Source organism: Meles meles, chromosome 11 (genome assembly GCF_922984935.1).
Source record: "Meles meles chromosome 11, mMelMel3.1 paternal haplotype, whole genome shotgun sequence".
NCBI classification, from domain to species: Eukaryota; Metazoa; Chordata; class Mammalia; order Carnivora; family Mustelidae; genus Meles; species Meles meles.
In genome coordinates this window covers 95,611,423-95,633,865 of record NC_060076.1, presented here as the reverse complement: position 1 = coordinate 95,633,865, position 22,443 = coordinate 95,611,423, and the positions used below count along the sequence as shown (strand labels likewise).

Here is a 22,443-nt window from a genome sequence, read left to right as displayed (position 1 = left end):
AATCTCCTCTTACTAATTTTTACAGACAAAATCCCACTTACCTCAGATACTCCCATGCCATGCCTACAACTACATACACACATGCCAACATACAAACAAAATGCTAACATGCTATCCACAAGCTTACAATAAATTGCCTAAAAGGACAGGCTCTCAAAAAAATACCACATATACAGTTGTTTCATGAACCACCCAAAAATAGTCCCAATCTCACACCTCTAAAATGCACATACTCTACAATTTCTGAAAACATACACAACCTACACAGACTGTTTCCAAATACACACACCGAACATCCGCATTTTGTAAAATACACACCCCATAAGCCACCAATGAACCCAAATACACACACAGCCACAATCAACCTAACTTACCAAATCCATAAAAGAATACCTCCACAAACACTGAAAGCATGCATATAAGCAACCCCACCAAGTTCTTCAACCATTACATTCCAGAAGTAACAGAAGTGGATCCCGAAACCCACAAACACACATACTCACAAACTAGCCATGAATATACACACACCCTTCACACATAGATGTACTCAAAACACCAACAACCCTTGTACCTACACTTATGACCCTTACACACCCGTGAACACAAACACACATACACTCTCCCAATCTCTAAACAGACATTACCCAAAACACTATACACCATCCTCACATTTCTAGAATACAATATTACCACCACAATCCCCAGACATTCCAAAAAATGTACAAAACCCTAGCATACTCCAAAGAGTATTTGGAGTACTTGACAAAGTACTTTGACAAAGTACTTTAGTACTTTGACTATTCCTGACAATCCCAAATCCTATGAATAACCTTACAAAATTCACCCATGTGCTGATAAATGTAAATACAAACCAGTAAACACTCCTACAACACAAGGAAACATCTCTAGCACATCATATATAAACACATGTAAAACACTTTCAAGTCCCAATTTAAAAAGGATTTCAAACTTCCACATTCCTTAAAACTCACAAAACCATATTACATACCCCCAATACATGCAAATGCAATTGTCCAACTCCCCTGTATAAATGTATTATCTCATTACTGTATCAGTACAGAAGTACTCCCAGATATGTACTAATAATCTCCTAATGAAAAATGCAAATACATGCCATAAAAATATTTACCCAATCTGCCATGCTCCATGAACACAAACACACGTTTCTCATACCCCCAATAGGCCCCAAATTACCCAGAATGCTTCAAATATGAAAACATACCACCTTATATCCCCAAATACACATGAAGCTTCACATTACTCCCATACACATAACCACTCTCAAATACTCAATAATTCCACCATCTTCCAGAATACAGACTAAGCCTACACCTTACCCATTCATCATTCATACACCAACCCATTCATCTGCACGTTTGGGACATACCACTAATTCTCTAAGTCACACACTTGCCCTTACACCCCGAGATATGTGCTCACGGCTCCTGAAAAGCACCAAAAGAAATGCATGTAACCAGACAGTGTGTCCTGAATGCACAGAGGATCCATCTGTAACGGATGATGACATCAAAATGTCAACCTTAAAAATAAAATAGCCTGTCATTTTACCAGCAGAATGACTTTATTCAGGAACAGCAGAGGAAGTACAATTTGGAACATGGTAACTATGATAAATTGTAGGCATGTGCAGAGAACAAAAGAGAGGAGCTTGTTTTTAGAGAGGAAAGGGGAAAGCTGGGAGGAGGGGGTTTGAATCAAAGTTCACTGGAGAAGATCAAGAGTTCAGGGGGGTGGCAGCTTTTCATTCGCTGCTGCTGGGCAAGGAGAAAAGTCTTCCACTGCTGGAGTAGTCAAGAATGCTTTTTCCTACTGGGTCTACAAATGGGAGTGAGTGGTAGTGCCTGAGAGCTTCCAAGTCCCTATTTAAATAGGGTTTCCTTTATTCATTTCCACAGAAAATATTTAAACAGACGCTATGCCAAAAGTAATAACACTTCCAAACCTGACATTACACACAAATTGCCAATATTCACAGGGCTAACATCCATACACAGACATTCCCAAAGTCCTAAATCACAAACACGTTACTCAAACACCTTGAGTATGCCTGAATTACAACTCAAACCCTCTAAATAAACTTAACTCCCCCTACCCTCAGAAAAACACACTCAGGACTTCCTGTTAGCCCCAAATATCCACATAGACCTCACCAACCCACACATGAGGATATCCCAGTCGGATTCCTACTGTATAAAAACACAAATAAACCTCAAACTAGGAATTCATTAAACATATTCCCAGGAGACTCGAATATGACATGCACAAAACCACCCACTGCCACGAAGTTCTACAATCCACCGGAGACCACAAAGACACATAAACCACATTTCCTGATACACACCACAAACTCCCCAAAATAAGTGCAAAATCTCAACAACACATGAACACACAGACATACATCTTGCACTAGAAACACACCCACACAGTCCCTTCACTCCCACAGAATACAAGCATCACCACCTTAAGTCCCAAATGAACACACAGTAGCGGGCTGGCCAAGGCTTCACAATCAGAACTAGCTCTCCCCAAAAATGTTTAACAGATTCAAACACACACACACACACACTTAATTTGAACCACATGACGGATGTGCAGCACGTATTTACCAGTAATTAACAGCTACAACACTCTTCTTTGTAAATTCCACACACCTAATGGGCACCTACTGCCATCCTTTGTTTTGGCTTCGCTCCTCCAGCAGCCCCACCTGCGCTCCGCGCGCCTCGCCACAGCGCCTATACTCACACCGGGAACCACCACCCCTAATTGCCGCCGACCCGCTCCACACCAGGCCCCGGGACACGGAGGTGACCAGTGCGAAGCCTGGACCCCAGACCCCCAAACGAGACCCCGGACCCATGGGGCCCCAGTACCGCAGACCCGCAAGCACAGACCCCAGACCCCGTGGGCCCCTAAAATCCCTAGACACCCGAACTCAGACCCCAATATCCCCGAGCACGGAAACCAGACCCTCGTGTCCCCAGTACCCCAGATGCCTGAATGCAGACCCAAAATCCCCGAGCACAGACCCCAGGCCTTCGCCCCCCACGTACCCCAGACCGAGTGCGGGCCCCAGACCCGCGGGCCCCTGGTTCCCCAAACACCAGAGCACAGACCCCAAATCCCCGAGCACGGAAGCCAGACCCTCGTGTCCCCGGAAACCCAAACCCCCAAGCACAGACCCCAGGTCCCCAAGTGTGGATGCCAGGCCCGCGGACCGTCCGCACCCCAAACCCGCCGCCTCACGAAGACCCCGCAGGAAACTCACAGGAACCGTACTCACCACAGCAGGATCAGGCTCGAACACCGAACCGCCCGAAGGTCTGTGCAATGCACCTCCCCATACAGCGAAGCCTCAGATATTGACCGGTCATACCTCCAGTCCCTGCGGGCGAAACCTCCAGGGCCCACACAAAGCAAAGCGAGAACACCGCGGACCACCACCCGGGCACGCCAGGGAGCGCGCGCCTTTATCCTCAAGCCTACCTCACGCAAGCACGAGGCCGACACGCACGGCCCCGCCCCCAGCCAGAGGACCGTTAGGGACAGCGCCCACGCGCCTGCGCAGGCGCGCCTTCTCCCGTGGGCAGCCTCAACGGACGCTGGGGGCCGTTGAGGGAGAGGGTCGGGAGACTTTCAGCCCCGCCCCCGGGGAGGTGTACGCGTGCGCGGGCGTGGGCCTGGGCCTGCGCAAGCCTGGGCGCGCGCCTGGCAAGCCCAAACGGGCCCCGAGAACCCTGCAGGAGAGGCGTGAAGCAATGGGTCCAGGAGCCAGGGTGCTGCACGGAGACGACTACCCTCCCGCACTCTTTGTGGCCCTCCTGCCTTCAAGCCAGCGCCTGGGAAGTGAGCGCTCACGGCCCTAACATCGCCGACGTGCACTCCCTGGCCTCAGACGCGGCCTTGCGAAAGATCTGGGACAGGAGCCTCCGAAGCCCGAGGGCCCCGCCGGCGGCCACCTCCGTCCGGAATGCGCGTCTGCTGCTCTTTCCCGCCTTTCTGCGCCCGCCTGAGCCCCCCCAAGGTTCCATGGAAGCACAGTTCTGGCGGAGAATTCAGACCCGGGGAACACTCGACGCGATCCTCCCTGACTCCGTTCCCAGACTTTCCCCGGGGCACAGCCTATACACAACAGGCTGCTCGGCGGAGCTGCTCAGTGACTGCGCCCACACAGCTCTCCTCGCAGGGCTCGTCTTCCGCCTTGGGTCCGCACGCGCCAGCTTCAGGGGACCTAGCAGGCGGCATGGCCGCAGTTTTGCTCCGCCCTCCCTCCTCTTCTGGAATATCGCAGAGCTTCAGTGCGCGTGAAAAAAGGATGCAACGGATTGCCCCGACTTTGTGACATTTTTGGAAGAAGCTTCAACCATCCCATCTCTTTCCAGTCCGTTGCCAGAGGAGGGCTGTTTGCGGGCACCGCGGACCTCGGGAGCCTCACACGGTCCACCTCCAAGTGCAGGGGAAGAAGACTCCACAGCACACAAGCCTGCTGTCTCCCCTTCTGCCAGTGTCCTCTGACTGGGTGACGGTCCTGGCTCTTCTCAGACCTGTGAGCCCGGTCCAGAGATGGCTCTCTCTCCGCAGTCACTACAGGCATGCTCAGAGACCAGCAGGCGAAGGATTCCTGGTACTGCCCTCCATGACCGGTCTTCCCAAATTGCATTTGGGCTACTTGGATTCCATCTGCTTCTGGGCTGTAGGATTTTGAAGCAGTACAGAAATGGTTGCAGAATTGAGACGAGATCCTTTTTCTGCAGTGCCACTTTTGAATCAGTGCCCAGAGAAGGCTCCTTCAGACTACATCTGAGCCATGAGTGAGAATCTTGTGACTTTGGAGTCAACTTTCCTTTGCGGGGGTGGGGGCAGGCAAGGAACTGTTTCAGCGCCTTAACCAAAAAGAGTTCTTGTTCAGTGCATGTTCAGAGTGGAGCCGCGGTTCTAAACCTAGGAACTCTGCCGTCATGGCTGTGGGAATGAGGCTTGTCTCCCGAGACATCTGGCTTCAGCCTCTGAAGTTCTCAGCCCTCGTCACCCTTGGCCCATTTCCTAACAGCCCTCTCTTCTCACAGAAAACACCAATGCTCCTTCGCATCATTGTGTTCCCAATAAACTGACATTGACATGAAACATGAAGATAAGAGTCAATGAGATTTTTAAAGGGGTGCTACCATGATTCCCACGTACATGGGACCCCATTCAGTGTGAGCCTGGATTCCAAGGAACGAGGGTCTACCATTTGCAAGCCCAAGAGCAGGGCTTCCAGGCTCAGAGTGGCCGGCCAGCCCTTAGAGGAAGCTGGTTGTTGGAGTGGGAAATGGATAGGAGTGGATACCCCAGGGGGCTTTGTCTCAAGGGGCACATCCATTTCATGAGCAGTGCTTGTAACAGCTCAAAAAACCAGGGCTATCGGGTCTTTCTATGCCCCTTTGAAGTAAGAAAGGGGAAGATCTCCTATGCCTTCTTTCTGTCCTCACCCCCCCTGAGCCTAGACACTCAGTGATACATGATGGCTCTCCGAAATTCCAAATCATTCGAAGCTCCTGCAGACACTCTGTGTGTGTGTGTGTGTGTGTGTGTACACAAATGAGCTTTGCAGTGAAGCCAAGATAGCACTCTGGCGTGTCCATATCCAAGTTCTTTTTCTCACAGGTAAGTGACTAATAATAACTGGATATGTTACATGTTTTTGGTAGAGATGCCAGATAAAATACAGAATCCCACCCAAATGCAAAATTAGATAAAGGGGGGAAAGATCTGCATGAAAAGTGTATCTCAAATATTGCAAGGGACACAATTCTTGTAAACGCTGATTCTATGTTTACCTGCAATTCTAATGTAATTGAGTGTCCATTATTGTTAATTGCTAAAATTGGCCACCCTCTTCGACGGGGCCCCTCGAATTTTAGAGGACTGTAGCACTTCTTGTGGGAATCTAGCCTCCAGAAAGGAGGAGAGGAGCCTCATTACCAGGACAAGAACAATCACGGTGCATATCCACAGACCTTTTGAGAACTCTCTATCAACCTTCAACCAGAGAGAAATATGCTTTCTTTCTTCAAGAACCGAAGAGCATACATTTACTTTTTGAGGCACAATGCATCTTTCTAAAGATCTAAATCAGACGGGTAACCCTGGGTCCCTGTGAGAAAGGGGCTGGGTTGCCAGGAGTAGGAGGTGGGAGGAAGAAGCGTCACTGTGCAGTCCACTATGCACAGTGTGACTTTGAACCAAAGGTATTGCTTGTTAGAAAGTTTCCACTAAGGTAATGAAAGAGGTTAGAAATCCATATCAAACAGCAGCACAACACGCCAGGGAACAAAACGTCGTGATTTCTGGTCGCGCATGGTAGGCCGCACGAACTCTCTCTCCGAGACACCGGGGCTTTCCAGAAAAAGGGACCCCAGTAAGGCTGGTGCTGCTGCATCTGCTCGGCTCCGAGCTCCGCAGGGCGCTGGGCACGGGAGCACCCGTGGCTGGAGAACGAGGTGCGAGCAAACCCAGGGGATCTGCTGACACGGAGCTAGTTTGAAACCCTCAGTTCCACGTGGCCTTAAGGACGCGTGTGCTCATCAGCATATCTGTTCTGAGTTTTGTTCAGGAAGTCCAGCCCCTGTCGAATAAGTCAAGAGCCAGGTAGGAAGCAGAGCGGGTGGAGGGACACACACCGAGGTTGCTGGACACAAAATCGAACCAAAGGAGCACCGGGTCACACCTCGGTGCGGTGAATCAGGAAAACAGTGTCTGAACTGCCTGGAAAGGTGCGCCCCAATTGTGCTGCCCCTGTATCGTTCGAAAGGAACTTGGGGTTCTGGCCCACCTGCAGAGCCTGACTGATGGAATGTCTCCCCACCCCCAGCCAGGGCAGGGGCCCTCCGCCCCTCCCCCGCCACAGAATGTCCTGAGCCCTGCATTCTCACCCTGTTTAGATTCAAACTTTTCCGTCCTTGGCTTGGATCCTGAGTGACTCTTGGAGCAGCTCAGCGTGTGGTGCCCGGACCTGACTTTGCTCACTGTGGAGGCTGCTAGGCAGCGGCGTCCTCTGCCTGTGGGGATGGCTTTACAAGGAGGTAAGCCTTTGGCTTGGGTTGGACGTGTCAGGGCCCAGGTCACCCCTGAAGTCCTTGGGATTCAAATGTGACGCCGGCCAGGGGCACCTCGGTGGGGTTAGGTAGAGGAAGGGCGCGCACTGGACGCCCAGGGACGGCTGGCCTGGGGGGCTGAGAGCTGGGAGTCTGCAGAAACTGGCAAGGACCTTGGGGAGGGGCTCCTCGGAGGTGGGTCAGGCCCTGGCGGGGGAAACGCCCCGTGTGTGGAGAAAGGATGGCGGCAGGCTCGCCGATTCTCCCCGGGGGCACACGCCTCCTTGGGCAGTTTGCAGGGAGAGGTGGGAGCGTGTCAAGCCGGTGGCCCAGACCGGGGCAGGGGAGAGGCGGTCTTAGCCAGAATGTCATTCCATGGGGCTGTCTGCGGCCAAGTGTAAATGACGTGTCCTCCCCGAGACCTGGGCCGGTGGTCACTCTGAGCCCATGTGCCCCCAGGCCACGTAGGCCTTGTTTTGGATTCAGCAGGGATGGGGCACCAGGTGGCCTCAAGGTAGGGCTTGGGTGCCTCAGCTGCTCGGGGTCGTTCTCCCTCTTGAGGAAAGGCAGTTCCCACCTGCTTCCTCTTGTCCTGTTTTCTGGGCTGCTGACCCTGGCCCTGTGTCCGGGGTGTGTGGATGGTTCTGAGACAGGCTTACAGCAGGGTTTGGGGGGAGCTTTCCTGGCAGAGATCCAGGTCAACCGTTCCTGTTGGGTTGTGCTGGGCCTGGGAGGAGAGGGTGGGATTCCCAGCGAGCGTCGGGAACGCGGAGGCTGGCGGGAGAGGGGCCCGAATGGTTCAGACGCTGTCTGTTCACAGAGGCCCTACTTGTGCCTAGGATGGGCCTTGCAGGAGGTCCCCAGTTGCCAGGGAGCCTGCTGAGGCCATTTCCCACAGGGCAGGGGTCCAGCCAGGCCCCCGTCTTGGGAGGCAGCCCGTGAGGCTGGAGGGTCGTGTCTGGGGGTCCGTGGGTGGTTCTCAGAGGCAGTGCTGGCCCACCCGCCTCTGCTGGGCAGACAGGATGTCATGGTGGGACGGGCAGGGACGGCAGTTCCCTGCGGGAGGCCAGAGCATGGAAATCACTCGCGGACCCTGGCAAACTGCACCTTTGCCCGTGATGTTCCTCACGTGATGCGACGGGATTCACTGCTCTGCTCCCAGGGACGAAGGGGGCCCCGGGTCCTCCCTCCTGGCTGCGGATTCTCTGACCCCATCCGCCCTTTCCTTCTGTCCACAGCGTCTCCAGTGCTGGGACCCCATGTGGCCACGGACCCAGGAGCCTCCTTGTCTGCTTTCATGGCACGGCCCTTCCCCCCACCCACTGCCGGCATCCCCCACCAGCCACTCTGGGGGCAGCAGCCGCCGCCCCTCATGACCCCGCCATTCCCTCCTGGTGGCCCCCTGGTGCTGCCAGCTTTCCCCAGGACTCCGCTAGTCGCAGGAGAGACTGGCCTTGGCCCCAGTGGGACTGGAACCTGCAATGTCTTTGTGCAGGTCAGGGCAGAGCGGGGGTGCTCAGAGACCCCCCAGACTCAGACCATCGTCCTCACTCAGGCTCCCCTCAGCTGGAGCGCTCCAGGGGCCCTCTGTGGGGGTGCTGCGTGTCCCGCACCCCTCTTCGTGACAGCCTCTGCAGTGGAGACCAGCATGCCTGTCTCGGCCCCTGGGGGCTCCCAGGCTGGCCGGGGAGGCTTGGCCCCGAGCCTTCCACCTCCGGCTCAGCCCCTGGTCGCGCAGCTGACCACCGTCGTGCCCCCAGTCAACGCCGGGCCACAGCCTCACGGAGCTTCCAGGAGCCGGACCACGGCCTTGCCCGAGGACTCCTGTAACCCCAAGAGCGTTTACGAGAACTTCCGGCGCTGGCAGCGCTTCAAGTCGCTGGCCCGGAGGCACCTCCCGCAGAGCCCCGACGCAGAAGCTCTCTCCTGCTTTCTCATGTGAGTGGCCTCTGCTCTCCTGCAGCCCTCACACGGGACCACCTTGGGGCGCGCACACAGGGCGGCGATCTAGGGCCACTGGGAGGAAGGGGTGAGGCCGGGTCCCTGCTCTGGGAAGGCACGGTCTGCTCCAGGACACCTGTCAGTCACGCATCTCAACTGACATTGGGGCGGGGGGGTGGGGTTGCTGTCCAGCCAACCCGTACCTTCCAGAGATATCACGGTGACATTCGCTGGGGACTCGCAGGCAGAGAGGGTCCGGGTGTCAGAGGAGGGGCTGTGGTTTGGGTGCCGCACTCTCTGTCCCCCTGTCTCCTGGGAACACGGGCCTGGGGCATCTCACAGCCAGGGGACCAGCCCAGCAGAGGAGGCTCGGGACTTGCCGGGCCAGCAGAGGTCCTGTGCGGGCCCCACCCTCGCTGTCCCAGAGGATCCCTCAGAACGGCAGGGGAGGGAGCAGAGGTGGTGTAGGGGTGAGGTGTGGGATCCTTCCTGCGGAGCTCTGACCCGGCAGGCCCGGTCATCACGGCATCTGGGGTCCCTCCTGAACACGGGGTGATGGCTGGCACTTCCTGCAGAGGCCTAGACTCATTATCAGGCACCCTAATGTCCGCGAGTATTATTACGAGAGGCAGAGTCCAGAAGGACTGACTTCCCAGGCCACCGCGTCCCTGCTCCTGTCAGTGGACAGTCAGCCTGGAGCCCGGGGCCCAGGGCTGGTGCGGTGGGAGGCGGTGACCGTGGTGGCTGAGAAGGTTGATTTGCACACCCCGACCCTCTCTGTCACCTGCCAGCGCTCGGTCATGCTGGGTGGGGGACGTGGGCTCCAGAGGCTCCGGGGGAAGGCTGGGGGTGACCGGACTGCAGCCGACCCCTGACCCCGACGGCTTACAGCCCGGTGCTGCGGTCCTTGGCGCGCCTGAAGCCCACGATGACGCTGGAAGAGGGAGTGTGGCGGGCCGTGCAGGAGTGGCAGAGCAGAAGCAACTTTGACCGCTTGATCTACTACGAGATGGCGGGAAAGTGAGTCAGGGTCTCTGGCCCGGGGCTGCGGGCGTGTGGGCTGGGAGCAGGGTCTGGCTGTGCTGACGCTCGCTTGTCCCCGAGGGCCGCCCTCCCCACCTCCCTGGCGGTTCGTCCCTCCCTTGCTCTGGACCCACCCCTGCCTCCACCAGAAGGTCTTAGGACCGGGTAGGGGATCCTGAGGCCACCTGGCCTGGGGTCAGACTCCCTCCGAGGGGGTTGTGTAGGCAATGCCCTGGACAGCCTGCCTGCTGTGTCCTTGGTGGCCGGGGCCACGGCCGTCCCTCCAAGGCCCCGCTTGTCCGGGTCCCTCAACCTGCTGCTGGCTTTGCCGGCTCCAGGGCCGGGCCCCTTCCTCAGTGCGGCCTGGGCCTCCTCACCCCCAGGTTCATGGAGTTCGAGATGGAGGAGGAGATGCAGAAACTACAGTGGATGAAGGTGGCCCAGGGCCTGCCTCCCCCAGTCCCCCCGAAGCCTGTACGGCGGGGGCCCCCAGCCGCGGAAGCGGGCCCGCAGCCAGGTATGGCCCCCACATTCCCATGACAGCTGCTGGACCACGGCAGTGGGGGCCGAGGGAAGGCCACTGTTCTGCGTTGTGTCTGCTCCCTCAAGGGGACATTGGTCTTTTGACCCGAGTGGCCGGGGGTCTTAGCCGCCCTTTGTCAGGACGGGTATTGACCTGGCGAATTTCTTGACTCCTCTCCCCACGCCTGTCAGAGGACGCGGCACAAAGTCTGCCTGGGAAGTGGGCTGTGGGGAGACCCTTGGAGGGTCGGTGGGTCCGCCCTTGCTCACGGGGCTGGCTGTGAGATGCTCCTCCTCCCCGCTCTGCCAGTCCCACGGTGCCCATAGCTTCCGGTGCCCTGACCCAGCCCCCAGGGACATCAGTGTCCCCCACACACTGCCGTCCCGATGCTCCGCCGGAGCCCCTCACACCTCCTCCCTCCTTCCCGCTCTGCCTCAGCGTGCGTCCCCAGGAAGGCGGGCTCCAGGGCCCAGCCCTCCCGCCTGCAGCCACGCAGACCCCCGCGGCCCCCGGAGACCAAGGCGCCCAAGGAGATCCCTCCAGAGGCTGTGAGAGAGTACATGGACATCATGGAGGGGCTGCTGGGGCCCGGCCACTCGGCCCCGGGGGGCCCGGCAGGCGAATGGGGAGAGGATGGAAAGGAGCCACAGCAGGATGAGGCCGCGACGTACCCGGACCCGGGTCTCCTGAGCTACATTGACGAGCTGTGTTCCCAGGAAGACTTCATCACCAAGGTGCGCTGGCCTGCAGCCTGGTGTCTGGAAGATTCCAGGGACTGGCACGCCAACGCCCAGATCGGGGCTGAGCCCAGGCCTTTGGCATTAAGCTCTGTTCCTTGTTCCTGGGCTGTGTGCGCACGTGTGTGCATACTTGTGTGTTTGCTGTGTGCATGCAGGCATGTGTGTGACTTCCGTGCGTGAAGGCATGCGTCCGCACACGGACGTGTGTGTGCACACATGCCCCAGCATCGTGTTTGTGTGCACGTGTGTGTTTGTGCATGTGCATACCCCCGTGTGTGCATACAGGCGTGCGTGTGTGCATTTTTGCCTTGTGTGGATGTCTTTGTGTGTGTCTGCATGTGGTCCTGTGTGTCTGCTCACGTGTGTGTCTGCCTAGGGGTATGTGCCTTTGTGTCTGAGAGTGCACATATGTTTTGGGGTGTTTGTGTGTGTGTGTGTGCGTGTGTGTGCATGTCCAGGTTTTGTCTCTCTGTGCACACATATGTGTGAACGTCTGTGAGTCTGCACACGTGCATGCGTGTGTGTGTGTGAGTGTGCATGAGAGAGAGTGGGGCCAGTGAGTGTAACGTTAAAACTTCTCCCACGGTCTGGAGAAGGATGGGTGGGGCTTCACTTTTCCACACTTCCTGCAGGTCCTCCTGGCTCCCAGGGGGCTCCCTGCCAAGTCTGCCCACAGCCTCTTTCTTCCGTCCCAGGTGGAGGCAGTCATCCACCCCTGCTTCCTGGAGGAATTGCTTTCCTCGGAACCGCAGCTGGACCTCCCGGCCCTGGCTGAGAAACTGGAGCAGGAGGAAGGACTCAGCCTTGCAGAGGTGAGCCAGGGGAAGGTCGGGTTCCAGGCAAGCCTGGGGATGGAGGGGACCCAGGCGATCCAGGGGAGGGAGTGGGTCCCAGGTGAGACAGAGGAGGGGCCTCCAAAACAAAGACCCACATGACTGTGTCCCCCTTTGCTTCTTGCGAATCACAGCACTGGGGAGGCCAGCGTCGGGTGGGCACAGGGCGGAGAATGGGAAGTGGAAGATGGGGAGCCTGGGAAGGGAGGGAGGGAGGGAGGGACTCGGGGATGTCAGCAGAGCCACAGCCTCGTGGGTCACCCTCCCTTCCTCTCCCAGTGCCACCGTCCCGTCCCCCCGTCTCACTGGCCTAAGCTGACCAGTCACTGTCACCTCCTTCCTCAGCTGGTGGAGAAAAGACTGGCGGCCTTGAACACGCAGGAGGGTGTGCAGGCACCCCCACGCCTCTGCGCAGCCCGGTCGGGCGCCAGTCCTGAGCACGAGACCGGTCCCGGGAAGGGGCTGGGGGTCAGCGACAAAGCCCGCCCAGCAGGCACTGACGGCCAGGACCCTCAGAGGCACGGCCGAGCACAGACACACCTGTCGGGGCCCAGAGCCTTTGCTCTCTCTCCCGGACGACAGGAGTCCCCTGCACCCAGGGCCGGACGGGTCCCCTCCCCTCCCCAGGGTCAAAGGTGCGCCTCCCCTCGACCGGGCCCCAGGGATGCCCCGGTTCTCAGAGAGGCCCCTCCTGCTAGGCACAGTCGAGGGCTGGTGGATGGGTCCAGTGAGGACGAGGAGGACCTCCCCAGCCTGGCCTTCCTCCTGGCCTCTCAGCACAGCCTGCTGCCCTGGGGGCTCTCCCAGAGTCCCGCTCCTGCCTCGGTCATCCCCAACCCTGGCGGTCGGGGGCCGCGGGGGGCTCCACGGGCCCCCTCTCCTCAGAGAATAGTCCTCGGCCCGGCCACCTCCCCAGCCACAAAGTCCAGGAAGCGGGCTCTGTGTGAGGGTCCTCCCTCTGTGGCGAAGATGCCTCTGCCTGGGGCCAACCTCGGGGTGTCTGGGAGGCCGGCCTTGGCTGTGGGGCTGGTTCACCCCTCACAGCCTGCAAAGAGAAGGTGTGACTCCTTGGTCACAGGGAGGAGAAGGAAGCGTCACTGCAGCCAGTAGGGAGAAGTGGGCCTGCCCACCTGGGCCGGCACACCCCGGGCCCCCCCAAGGAGCCTAGGGGGTCCTTCTCATCCTGATGCTGATCCTGGCTGTGGGAGGGAGGGAGGGAGGGAGGGAGGCCATGACCATGGGGGTGGGGTGGCACAGCCCACTGGGGCACCATGTGTAAATGGGGAATAAAGTTAGTTTTGTGTTTAACGCTCTGGACCACTGTCTTCCTACTGGCGTGTTGGCTGCCGCCGGGAGACGGTTTCCCACGGGATGGAAGGGCCTGAGAGGGGCTTCCTGCGGTTCCCGTCACCATCTGGACCCCTGACCATCCAGGGATGGGGAGGCCTCTGCACCACGACTGTTTTTGAGAATGGAGTCTGCGGACAGCCCCATCTTCGGGAGCTCCCCCTGCCTCCCGAAGCTTCCGCCACGGGGCCGCCCGGGCACAGGCCTCCCTGTGCAGGGGCCTGAGGAGACGGGCTCTGGGGGTAGCAGGAGTGTCCTCTGGTCCCAGCGGGATCACCGAAATAGGAGGGCCTGCGGGGTGGGGGGATCCTCCCAATCCCAGTGAGGACAGACACGGGGCATGGATGAGGGCAGATGTGGGCACTGGCCACGGTGTGCACACAGGAACCACAGGTGTGGCGCAGGCAGCAAGTCCCGTGGCGGGATTTCTGGACAGGGCCGTCTTCTCCAGCCATACGAGGGCCCTCCTTGCTGTGGTCCCAGAGCGAGGAGGACTGGCCAGGGTCCCTGGGTCTCAAGGACACCCCACACTTACGGCCCTCCCTTCTCGCCCTTGAGGGACCCCTGTGGGAACAGATGTGGACATAGACTCTCATTCTCACATGAAACGGTCCTACAAACAGACCCCAACAACGATGCACGAGGGCAGCCCCGCACACGGGCCATGGGCCCAGGCGTCTGCAGCCCCAGTGCTGGGTCGAGCTGCAATCCAGGCTGGGGGGGCCCTCCTGGGGCGTTGGCACAGACCCCACGTCAGACGAGGCATCTGCCTGGCTCGTGACACTGAGATGAGCGGACACTGAGGGACAGGAGCTCCACAGGGAGGTGACCCTGCTGCCCCCCACAACTGCCCTGCACCTCCCAGTCCGCTCACCTCCCCTCACTGGGAGTGCTGTCCCCTCCAGCCCCTACCCCTGTCCCACCCAGATGCTCTGATCCCAGGAGGGAGCACTCGGGCCCTCACCCGCCTCCCTCCCAGCCAAGGCCTCCTCTCCAGGTTCTAGATTCTGGTGTCTCTTCCGGGTTGGTGAGGCCCCTATAGCACTCGGCACTCCCAGATGTGCTGTCCCTGCAGCAGGATGGAGCAAGGCCATCCAGGTCCAAGGGACACCTGGCCCTCTGCTTCCCTCCCCCCGACCCCAGCAAAGAGTTTGGTGAAGAAAGGAGCTCATGCCGGCGTCCTCGTCGCGATGCACAGAATCCACAGGCCACGCCGCAGGTGCTCCTCCCTCTCCAGGCAGGCGGTCTGGAGTGCTCCCCACCCTCCTGCCCCTTCCTGAAGCAGAGGTTTCCTCTCGGTCGCACTCCCCAGCGGCTGCCCCTCCCTGTCCAGCTGGGCCTCACAGATAGGAAGGGGCCCAGGGGCCCAACCAGACGCAAACAGAGGCCGCCCCCGGTGCCTGTCACCCCGCCGTGTCCCTGTCCATGGTGTGCGCCTCGCGGGCGCTGGATGCTAACTGCGTCCGTGAAGATTTGCCTCTTTTCCTTGGAAAGTACAAGGTCTGTCAGCGGGAAGGAAACTAAGTGGAGAAACATTTCAGATTTTTATGGTAGCCACCCTTCCTCGCCCCAGAAACACTTAGGAGAGGTGACAGCTTGCGGGGACGGTGTGGCGGGGCCAAATCAGGAGGGAGCTCCCAGGAAGTGAGGAGGAATCTGCGGTGAGGACCCTGTCATCCGGGCCCCTGGGGAAGTCCCGGTGCTCACCCAGAGCAGGCCCAGCTGTGCTCTGCACCGTCCAGCGGGGTAGGTCCCAGTCACCTCGCTGGGTCTCCAGAGAGCCTGCAGGAAGCCCGGCTCACGCTTTCCCGGGAGCACCGCGGGCTCTGGGCGGCCTGGGGACCGGGGTGGCCCTGTCAGTCGGCCTCACGGGTTTGGCTGCAGAGCCTCCCCCTGCTCCCCTAGGATGAGATCCAGGAATGGGTCCTGGAGTTCTGGGGAATCCCTTGGATAGAGGAGCATTCCTGTCACCACTGATGACAATGCCTTCTGAGGGCACCTGGGAAGCTCGGGCTCCCATGGCCACCCTTCCGTGGCTGCTTGTTTGTTCCTCATTCAGAGATGCGTGTGTCCCACAGGCCACGGTGCGCTGGGCGGGAAGAGGAGAGCAGCCAGCTTGTGGGATCCTGGCCAGGGCGCCCCAGTGCCCCCACACATGGCGCTCGCCCAGCGGCTGATAATGGGCAGGCTCTGTCTGTGTCCACGCCTCCATTCATCATCCACTGTCCCTGGACCCAGGTGTCATGGGAGGCTCTGGCCAAGAACGATGGTGTGGGGGCTGCGTGTTCAGACAGACAGTGGGGCGAGCTGGAGCCATTCCTGCTCAAGTGTTTACTCTGGAGAGTCTGGGCTTGGATAGTCCCCACTTGTCGGCCCCCTGGCGTATTTGCTGGTGGGACCCTCCCCCAGACAAGCTGGCAGGAGCCCCCACCACCCGGCACATCCGCTGGGAGGGCCCCAGACATGACTCCCTGAGTTCTGAGGGCCTGTTTCCTCTGGTATGCCTGTGCACACCCGGGTCCTTGGTGCTCATTTTCATAAACTATCTTGGGGTTATGCTGTGCTGTCTGAGGGTTCCTTTTGCCATCCTCCCCGGGTCTCTGAAAGTCAGATCGCACTCTCATTCTATCGTCCGTGTTTGGAATGTACTTTGTGTTGGTTCATTCTGAGGATCCTTCAGGGATGCGTTTTGTGTGAAAGTGTACAACGTGTCTGGACATTGTACGTAGAGATGTTTTCCACCCACCAACACAAATTGCAGAAGGATCCCGACTTGGTAGGGCTCTTATTTTATTTACATTAGTCCATCCCCGTGTGCAGTCTGTTAGCAGGAAACTGACCAGATTCTGGTTCTCTCATATTCCTTCCTAACACAGGGAAGGAATGCCTCTGAGTCACTAGTCACAAAAATTCTGCCTCTACTGCCCCATGGGGTCTCTGGATCCAGCTTCTGGACACTGGACACTGCCCCCATGATGCTTTTATATCTCCTCCCCGTAAGTCAAAGTGATCTAACTGGTATTCATAGATCACAGTTGGCCAGCATTCATTCACACTGCTTTTCTCCTTTTCAGTGAAAGTGGGTAAAGTCATTAGGAACATTTCAACCACATTATTAAAAAATGGGAAAATGCAATAGAAAGCAGTGTAGAGGATATGTAGCCACAGTGTTAGCATTGTGACATGTTTGCTCCAGCTCGATTATAAAATAAAACTCTATCAAGACATCACATAGAATACAATTCACTCATTTTAAATGTATGGTTTTGATGGCTGAGTGATATTCCATTGTATATACGGACCACAGTTTCTTTGTCCATTCGTCTGTTGAAGGACATCTCAGCTCCTTCTGCAGTTTGGCTATTGTGGACACTGCTTCTATGAACATTGGGTTGCATATGGCCCTGCTTATCACTACATCTGTATCTTTGGGGTAAATACTCAGTAGTGCAATTGCTGCATCATAGGGTAGCAATAGTTTTCGTTTTTTGAGCAATCTCCATACTGTTTTCCAAAGTGGCTGCACCAACTTGCATTCCCACCAACAGTGTAAGAGAGTTTCCCTTTCTCTACATCCTCTCCAACATTTGTTGTTTCCTGCCTTGTTAATTTTTGCCATTCTAAGTGCTGTAAGGTGGTATCTCAATGTGTTTTTTTTTTAAGATTTTATTTGTTTATTTGACAGAAATCACATGTAGGCAGAGAGGCAGGCAGAGAGAGAGAGAGAAAGGGGAAATCAGGCTCCCCGGTAAGCAGAGAGCCTGATGTGGGGCTCAATTCCAGGAACCCAGGATCTTGACCTCAGCTGAAAGCAGAGATTTTAACCCACTGAGCCTCCCTGGTGCCCCTCAATGGAGTTTTGATTTTAATTTCCCTGATGAATAACAATGATGAACATTCTTTCATGTGTCTGTTAGCCATTTGTATGTTCATGTCTTCTATCCATTTTTTGACTTGATTATTTGTTTTTTGGGTCTTGACTTTGAGAAGTTCTTTATAGATCTTGGCTGTCAGCCCTTTGTCTGTAGTGTCATTTGCAAATATCTTCTCCCATTCCATGGGTTGCCTCTTTGTTTAGTTGACTATTTCCTTTGCTGTGCAGAAGCTTTTTATCTTGACGAAGTCCCAACAGTTCATTTTTGCTTTTGTTTCCCTTGCCTTTGGAGACGTGTTTTGAAAGAAGTTGCATGGCCCATGTCAAAGAGGTTACTGCCTATGTTCTTTTGTAGGATTTTGATGGATTCCTGTCTCACATTGAGGTCTTTCATCCATTTTGAGTTTCTTTGACAATACATTATGATTAAATTGAGTTTATTCTAAAAGTGTAAGACTTGTTTAATATTCAAAAATCATAAGTGTAAAAAAAAATCATAAGTGTAAACCACCATATTGATAGTCCAAAGAAAAAGATCCACATGGCCATAGCAGTTAATGCAGAAAAAGCATTTGACAAAACTCAACACACATTCATGTTAGACACTCATAAAACTGGGAATAGAAGGGCACTACCTCAACCTAGCAAGGGATATCTACAAAAAAACCTACTGATGACATCATACATAATGGTGAAAGAATGGATATTTTTCTCTCAGATTCAAAAACAAGGTCAGGATGTTCTTTCATCTCTCATTTTCAACTTAGTACTATAGATGCTGGCCCATACAGTATGGCAAGAAAAAGAAATAAAAACAAACAGATTAGAAGGAAGGAAGTATTACTGTCCATATTCATGGATGACATGACTGATCACATAGAAAATCCAAAGGAATCTACAAGAAAATGCTTAACAAATGATGATTACTCTATCTTGTGTCTCAGGATACAAAATGAACACAGAAACATGAATTGTATTTCCTAATACCAACAATGAACAATTGGAAACCCAAAATTAAAAACACAATGCATGTACAACAATTCCAAAAAGTTAAATATTTGGTTATAACATTTTTTAAAAAGATTTTATTTATTTATTTGTCAGAGAGAGGGAGAGAGAGAGCATGAGCACAGGCAGGCAGAGTGGTAGGCAGAGGCAGAGAGAGAAGCAGGCTCCCCGCCGAGCAAGGAGCCTGATGTGGGACTCGATCCCAGGACGCTGGGACCATGACCCGAGCCGAAGGCAGCCACCCAACCAACGGAGCCACCCAGGCATCCCTGGTTATAATATTTTTTTAAAGAGAGGATCGGTATGATAAAATCAGTAAAACCCTCATGAAAGGAACCAAACAAGACCTAAATAAATGAAGAGATATATCACATTCATGAATTGGAGATAGTAGATAGTGAAACGTCAACTACCCACAGACTGCCTTTGTCAACCTAGACAAGCTTATCCCAGAAGGTATAGAGGAAGGTAAGGGTAAAGGCACCAGAATATCTAGCTCTGTTTTCGGGGAAGCAGAGTACAGCTGGAGGACGATACAACTTGACATAAAGCTAGAGTAGAAGGCAGTGTGGTGTTGGTGAGGGATAGCTGTGTGGTTCCACGGACAGGACAGAGAATTCGGAAATAGTCACACAGAGATACAGCAACTTGTGTTTTGGGGTAGCAGAAAAGCAGTATGATGGAAAGAGGACAGCGTTTCTAGTAAATCTTAAAAATAACTCAAAATGATTAATAGATTGAAATGTAAGATAAAACATTGAGCCTTGTATAAGCGAAACTAGGAGAACACCTTTGGGTGGTGGGGCTTGTCGAGGAGCTCTTGGACCTGACAGCGAAAGCAACAGCCATAAAAGAAAAAAGAAAAAATTGGATTTCATCAAAATTAAAACTTTCCCTGGATGAAAGGCCCAGTCAGGGAAGAAAAGAAGTTACAGGTTTGGAGAAACTATCTGCCCTACCAGAAGTGGGAAGGAGTTTTCTCTGACCTACGCTTGAGAAATTAACAAGGCCACTGGAAGAAACACTTGTGCAAGCGTGCCCCCCACCACGCCGGGGGCTGGACTGCAGAGCCGTGGACTCTCAGCTGGTCCACAGAGGTCTTTAGCCACCAGCTACCAGCGACCAGCTACCACGTGAACCCTCCCACAGCAGGGCTGGCTCCGGCAGCTGGCCACACTTGGGCAAGCTGGGATTCCCAGTCCTCTGGTCTCTCTGATTTTCTGGGCTATAGTTTGCTCTATGATCTCAGTTTTCTGCTGGGTCTAGGAAGAGCTGTTGATTTTTAGTTTTTTCAATGTTTATCTTGTTTTGAGGATGGGAGTAATGACTTCCAAGCTCCTTATCCTCCAGACTGGAAACAGGAAGCCTGTAATTAATTCTTTTTTTATTTTATTTTATTTTATTTTATTTTTATTTGTTTATTTACAGCGTAACAGTGTTTATTGTTTTGGCATCACACCCAGTGCTCCATGTAGTACGTACCCTCCCTATTACCCACCACCTGGTTCCTCAACCTCCCACCCCCCGCCCCTTCAAAACCCTCTGGTTGTTTTTCAGAGTCCATAGTCTCTCATGGTCTCCCTTTCCAGTTTCCCTCAACTCCCTCTCCTCTCCATCTCCCCATGTCCTCCATGTTATTTGTTATGCTCCACAAATAAGTGAGACCATATGATACTTGACTCTCTCTGCTTGACTTATTTCGCTCAGCATAATCTCTTCCAGTCCCGTCCATGTTGCTACAAAAGTTGGGTATTCGTCCTTTCTGATGGAGGCATAATACTCCATTGTGTATATGGACCACATCTTCCTTATCCATTCATCCGTTGAAGGGCATCTTGGTTCTTTCCACAGTTTGGCGACCGTAGCCATTGCTGCAATAAACATGGGGGTACAGATGGCCCTTCTTTTCACTACATCTGTATCTTTGGGGTAAATACCCAGCAGTGCAATTGCAGGGTCATAGGGAAGCTCTATTCTTAATTTCTTGAGGAATCTCCACACTGTTCTCCAAGATGGCTGCACCAACTTGCATTCCCACCAACAGTGTAAGAGGGTTCCCCTTTCTCCACAACCTCTCCAACACACGTTGTTTCCTGTCGTGCTAATTTTGGCCATTCTAACTGTAATTAATTCTTGTTAGTTTGTTCTCACTTCTGTAACTTGTCTGGGGTTGACTTGGCAATGATAGACGGCAGCCATCTAGGATGGCAGGGGATCCCCAGTGACAGACCTTCCATGTCCCTTTCCCCATGGATGCTGCCAGTGCCCCTCCAGGCCCTGCTCCCAGACTCACTGTCTCCTCCACTTAGCCCCTTCCCTCCACCCCTACTCTAGACTGCCTACTCAGGAGCGGAGATCTGGGGCCCAGATCTGAGGAAGCCCATCCCAGGGGCCTGAGGGGATGCTGGGGAGGGAGACAGCTGCTGAGTACAGCCTGTTGGAGTCTGGAACAGCGGGGAGCCCCAGCTCCCCGAGAGAGATGTTCTCCTTACGACCTGTGCCATCTCTGAAACCCTACAGACCCCTGCAAGACTTGATTTCATCTTTAATAGGAAACTGAAGTGGGATAATAATCCCGAGCACGAAGTTGACTGCAGGTGTTGGGGAAAGTTGGTTGCTTTGTCGTGGGAGTGAGGCGTGTGTGGGATGCTTCTGGTAGAGGTCTGAGAAGATCCAGGAGGGGCAGGGAAGCACCTGACTCCAGAGCACAGCCCGCAGCAGCTTCCACGGGTGGCAGGAGAGAGGGTTAGAACCAGTGGAGACACGAAGGCTCCAGCTGAACTGCCCACGCTGCCCTGAGCTTGTGAGCGTGTGAGAACAGCACGCCATCTCAGCACTCACGGACATCTGGGGGCCTGAGCTCCCCTGCCTGGGGCCCCAGAACTGAATTTCCACCGAGGGAGAGAATGCTCACCTCTCCCCTCCAGAGACAGCTGAGCCAGCGGCAGGTACACAGCCACGTGTCGGGTACCTCACTGGTGGGGCTCTGGCCAGAGGATAGGGCCAGGGCAGGGTCTGCCAGCAACGCCCACGCAAGCATGGGCCCTGGGAAGACACATTCCCGGGGCCTCCCAAGACCATCTTGGAAGGCAGAACCTGCACCAGTGAGATCCCAGTGTTAATGGGCATGTGAGTCCATTTTTGCCCATCTGTTACCAAGGATCCAAGATATTTAAACAATGCCCAAATTGGGAAGAATTTGCATGGAGCCCTCTGAATGGCACTTGATCTGTGCACCAGATGGAGCTTTCCCACCTTGCTGTGGGTGTGAGGGCTGGGGTGGGCGCATTGGGAGGAGGGGCTGTGCTGGCTGCACCAGGGCCTGTGGCGGGCAGACGGCCAGGAAGGACACTCTAGAACATTGTTTCAAGGCTTATCACCAGGCCACTAGGTCCTGGGTCAGCTAAGCAGGAAAGGTGACACCAGGATCCACCTGCTGAAGGCGTGTGGACACCTCAGGCAGGTTGGCTCATGGCCTTGGGAAGCAGGGAAGAGTTTGACATGGAGTTGGGTCCCTTCCAGCTGGGGACAGTGGAGCCACAGGGGCAGGTGAGGAAGGTATTGGGAGTCCACTGTAGGAACAGAGGTCTGAGGACCACCGGCCTGAACCTTGGTTCTCAGCTTGGCATCTGGCTTCCTCTACTCCTGACTCACACTCCCAGACCCTCCATGCCCGAGCACCCTTCCTACTGCAGGCGTGAATGGCGTGCACGGCGTGCACGTCCTACGTGCATGGCGTGGTCATGCACCCCAGTCCAACTCGACTACCCAGCTGTCTAGAGTTTCCCTCCTCCTGCACTGGGAGTCGGTCTTCCCTCCTCCAAATCCCTGGGTTGCTGTTTCTCTACTTTGGGGGAGATTCTTGCTCCCCCACACTGGAGATATCTAGTGGAATGTCTGTCTTCTGCTTGTGGGCTGAATTGTGTTTTCTAAAATTCTTATATTGGTGCCCTAACTCCCAGCAACTCAGAATGTGGCTGTATTTGGAGATAAATTCTTTACAGAGGCGACTAAAGGTAAACGAGATCACTGGGGT

General features: G+C 55.0%; 1 protein-coding gene across 1 annotated transcript; it reads left to right on the top strand.

Annotated features, from left to right (window-relative positions):
• The first annotated feature begins 2,696 nt into the window (after positions 1-2,696).
• Positions 2,697-13,288, top strand: LOC123952627 (NUT family member 2G-like). The gene is given in 10 exon segments (XM_046021874.1): positions 2,697-3,888; positions 3,938-4,066; positions 6,429-6,524; positions 8,357-9,056; positions 9,951-10,079; positions 10,466-10,601; positions 10,978-11,080; positions 11,083-11,339; positions 12,041-12,157; positions 12,524-13,288. Coding segments are annotated over 10 exon segments (3,624 nt in total).
• Positions 13,289-22,443: the final 9,155 nt, after the last annotated feature.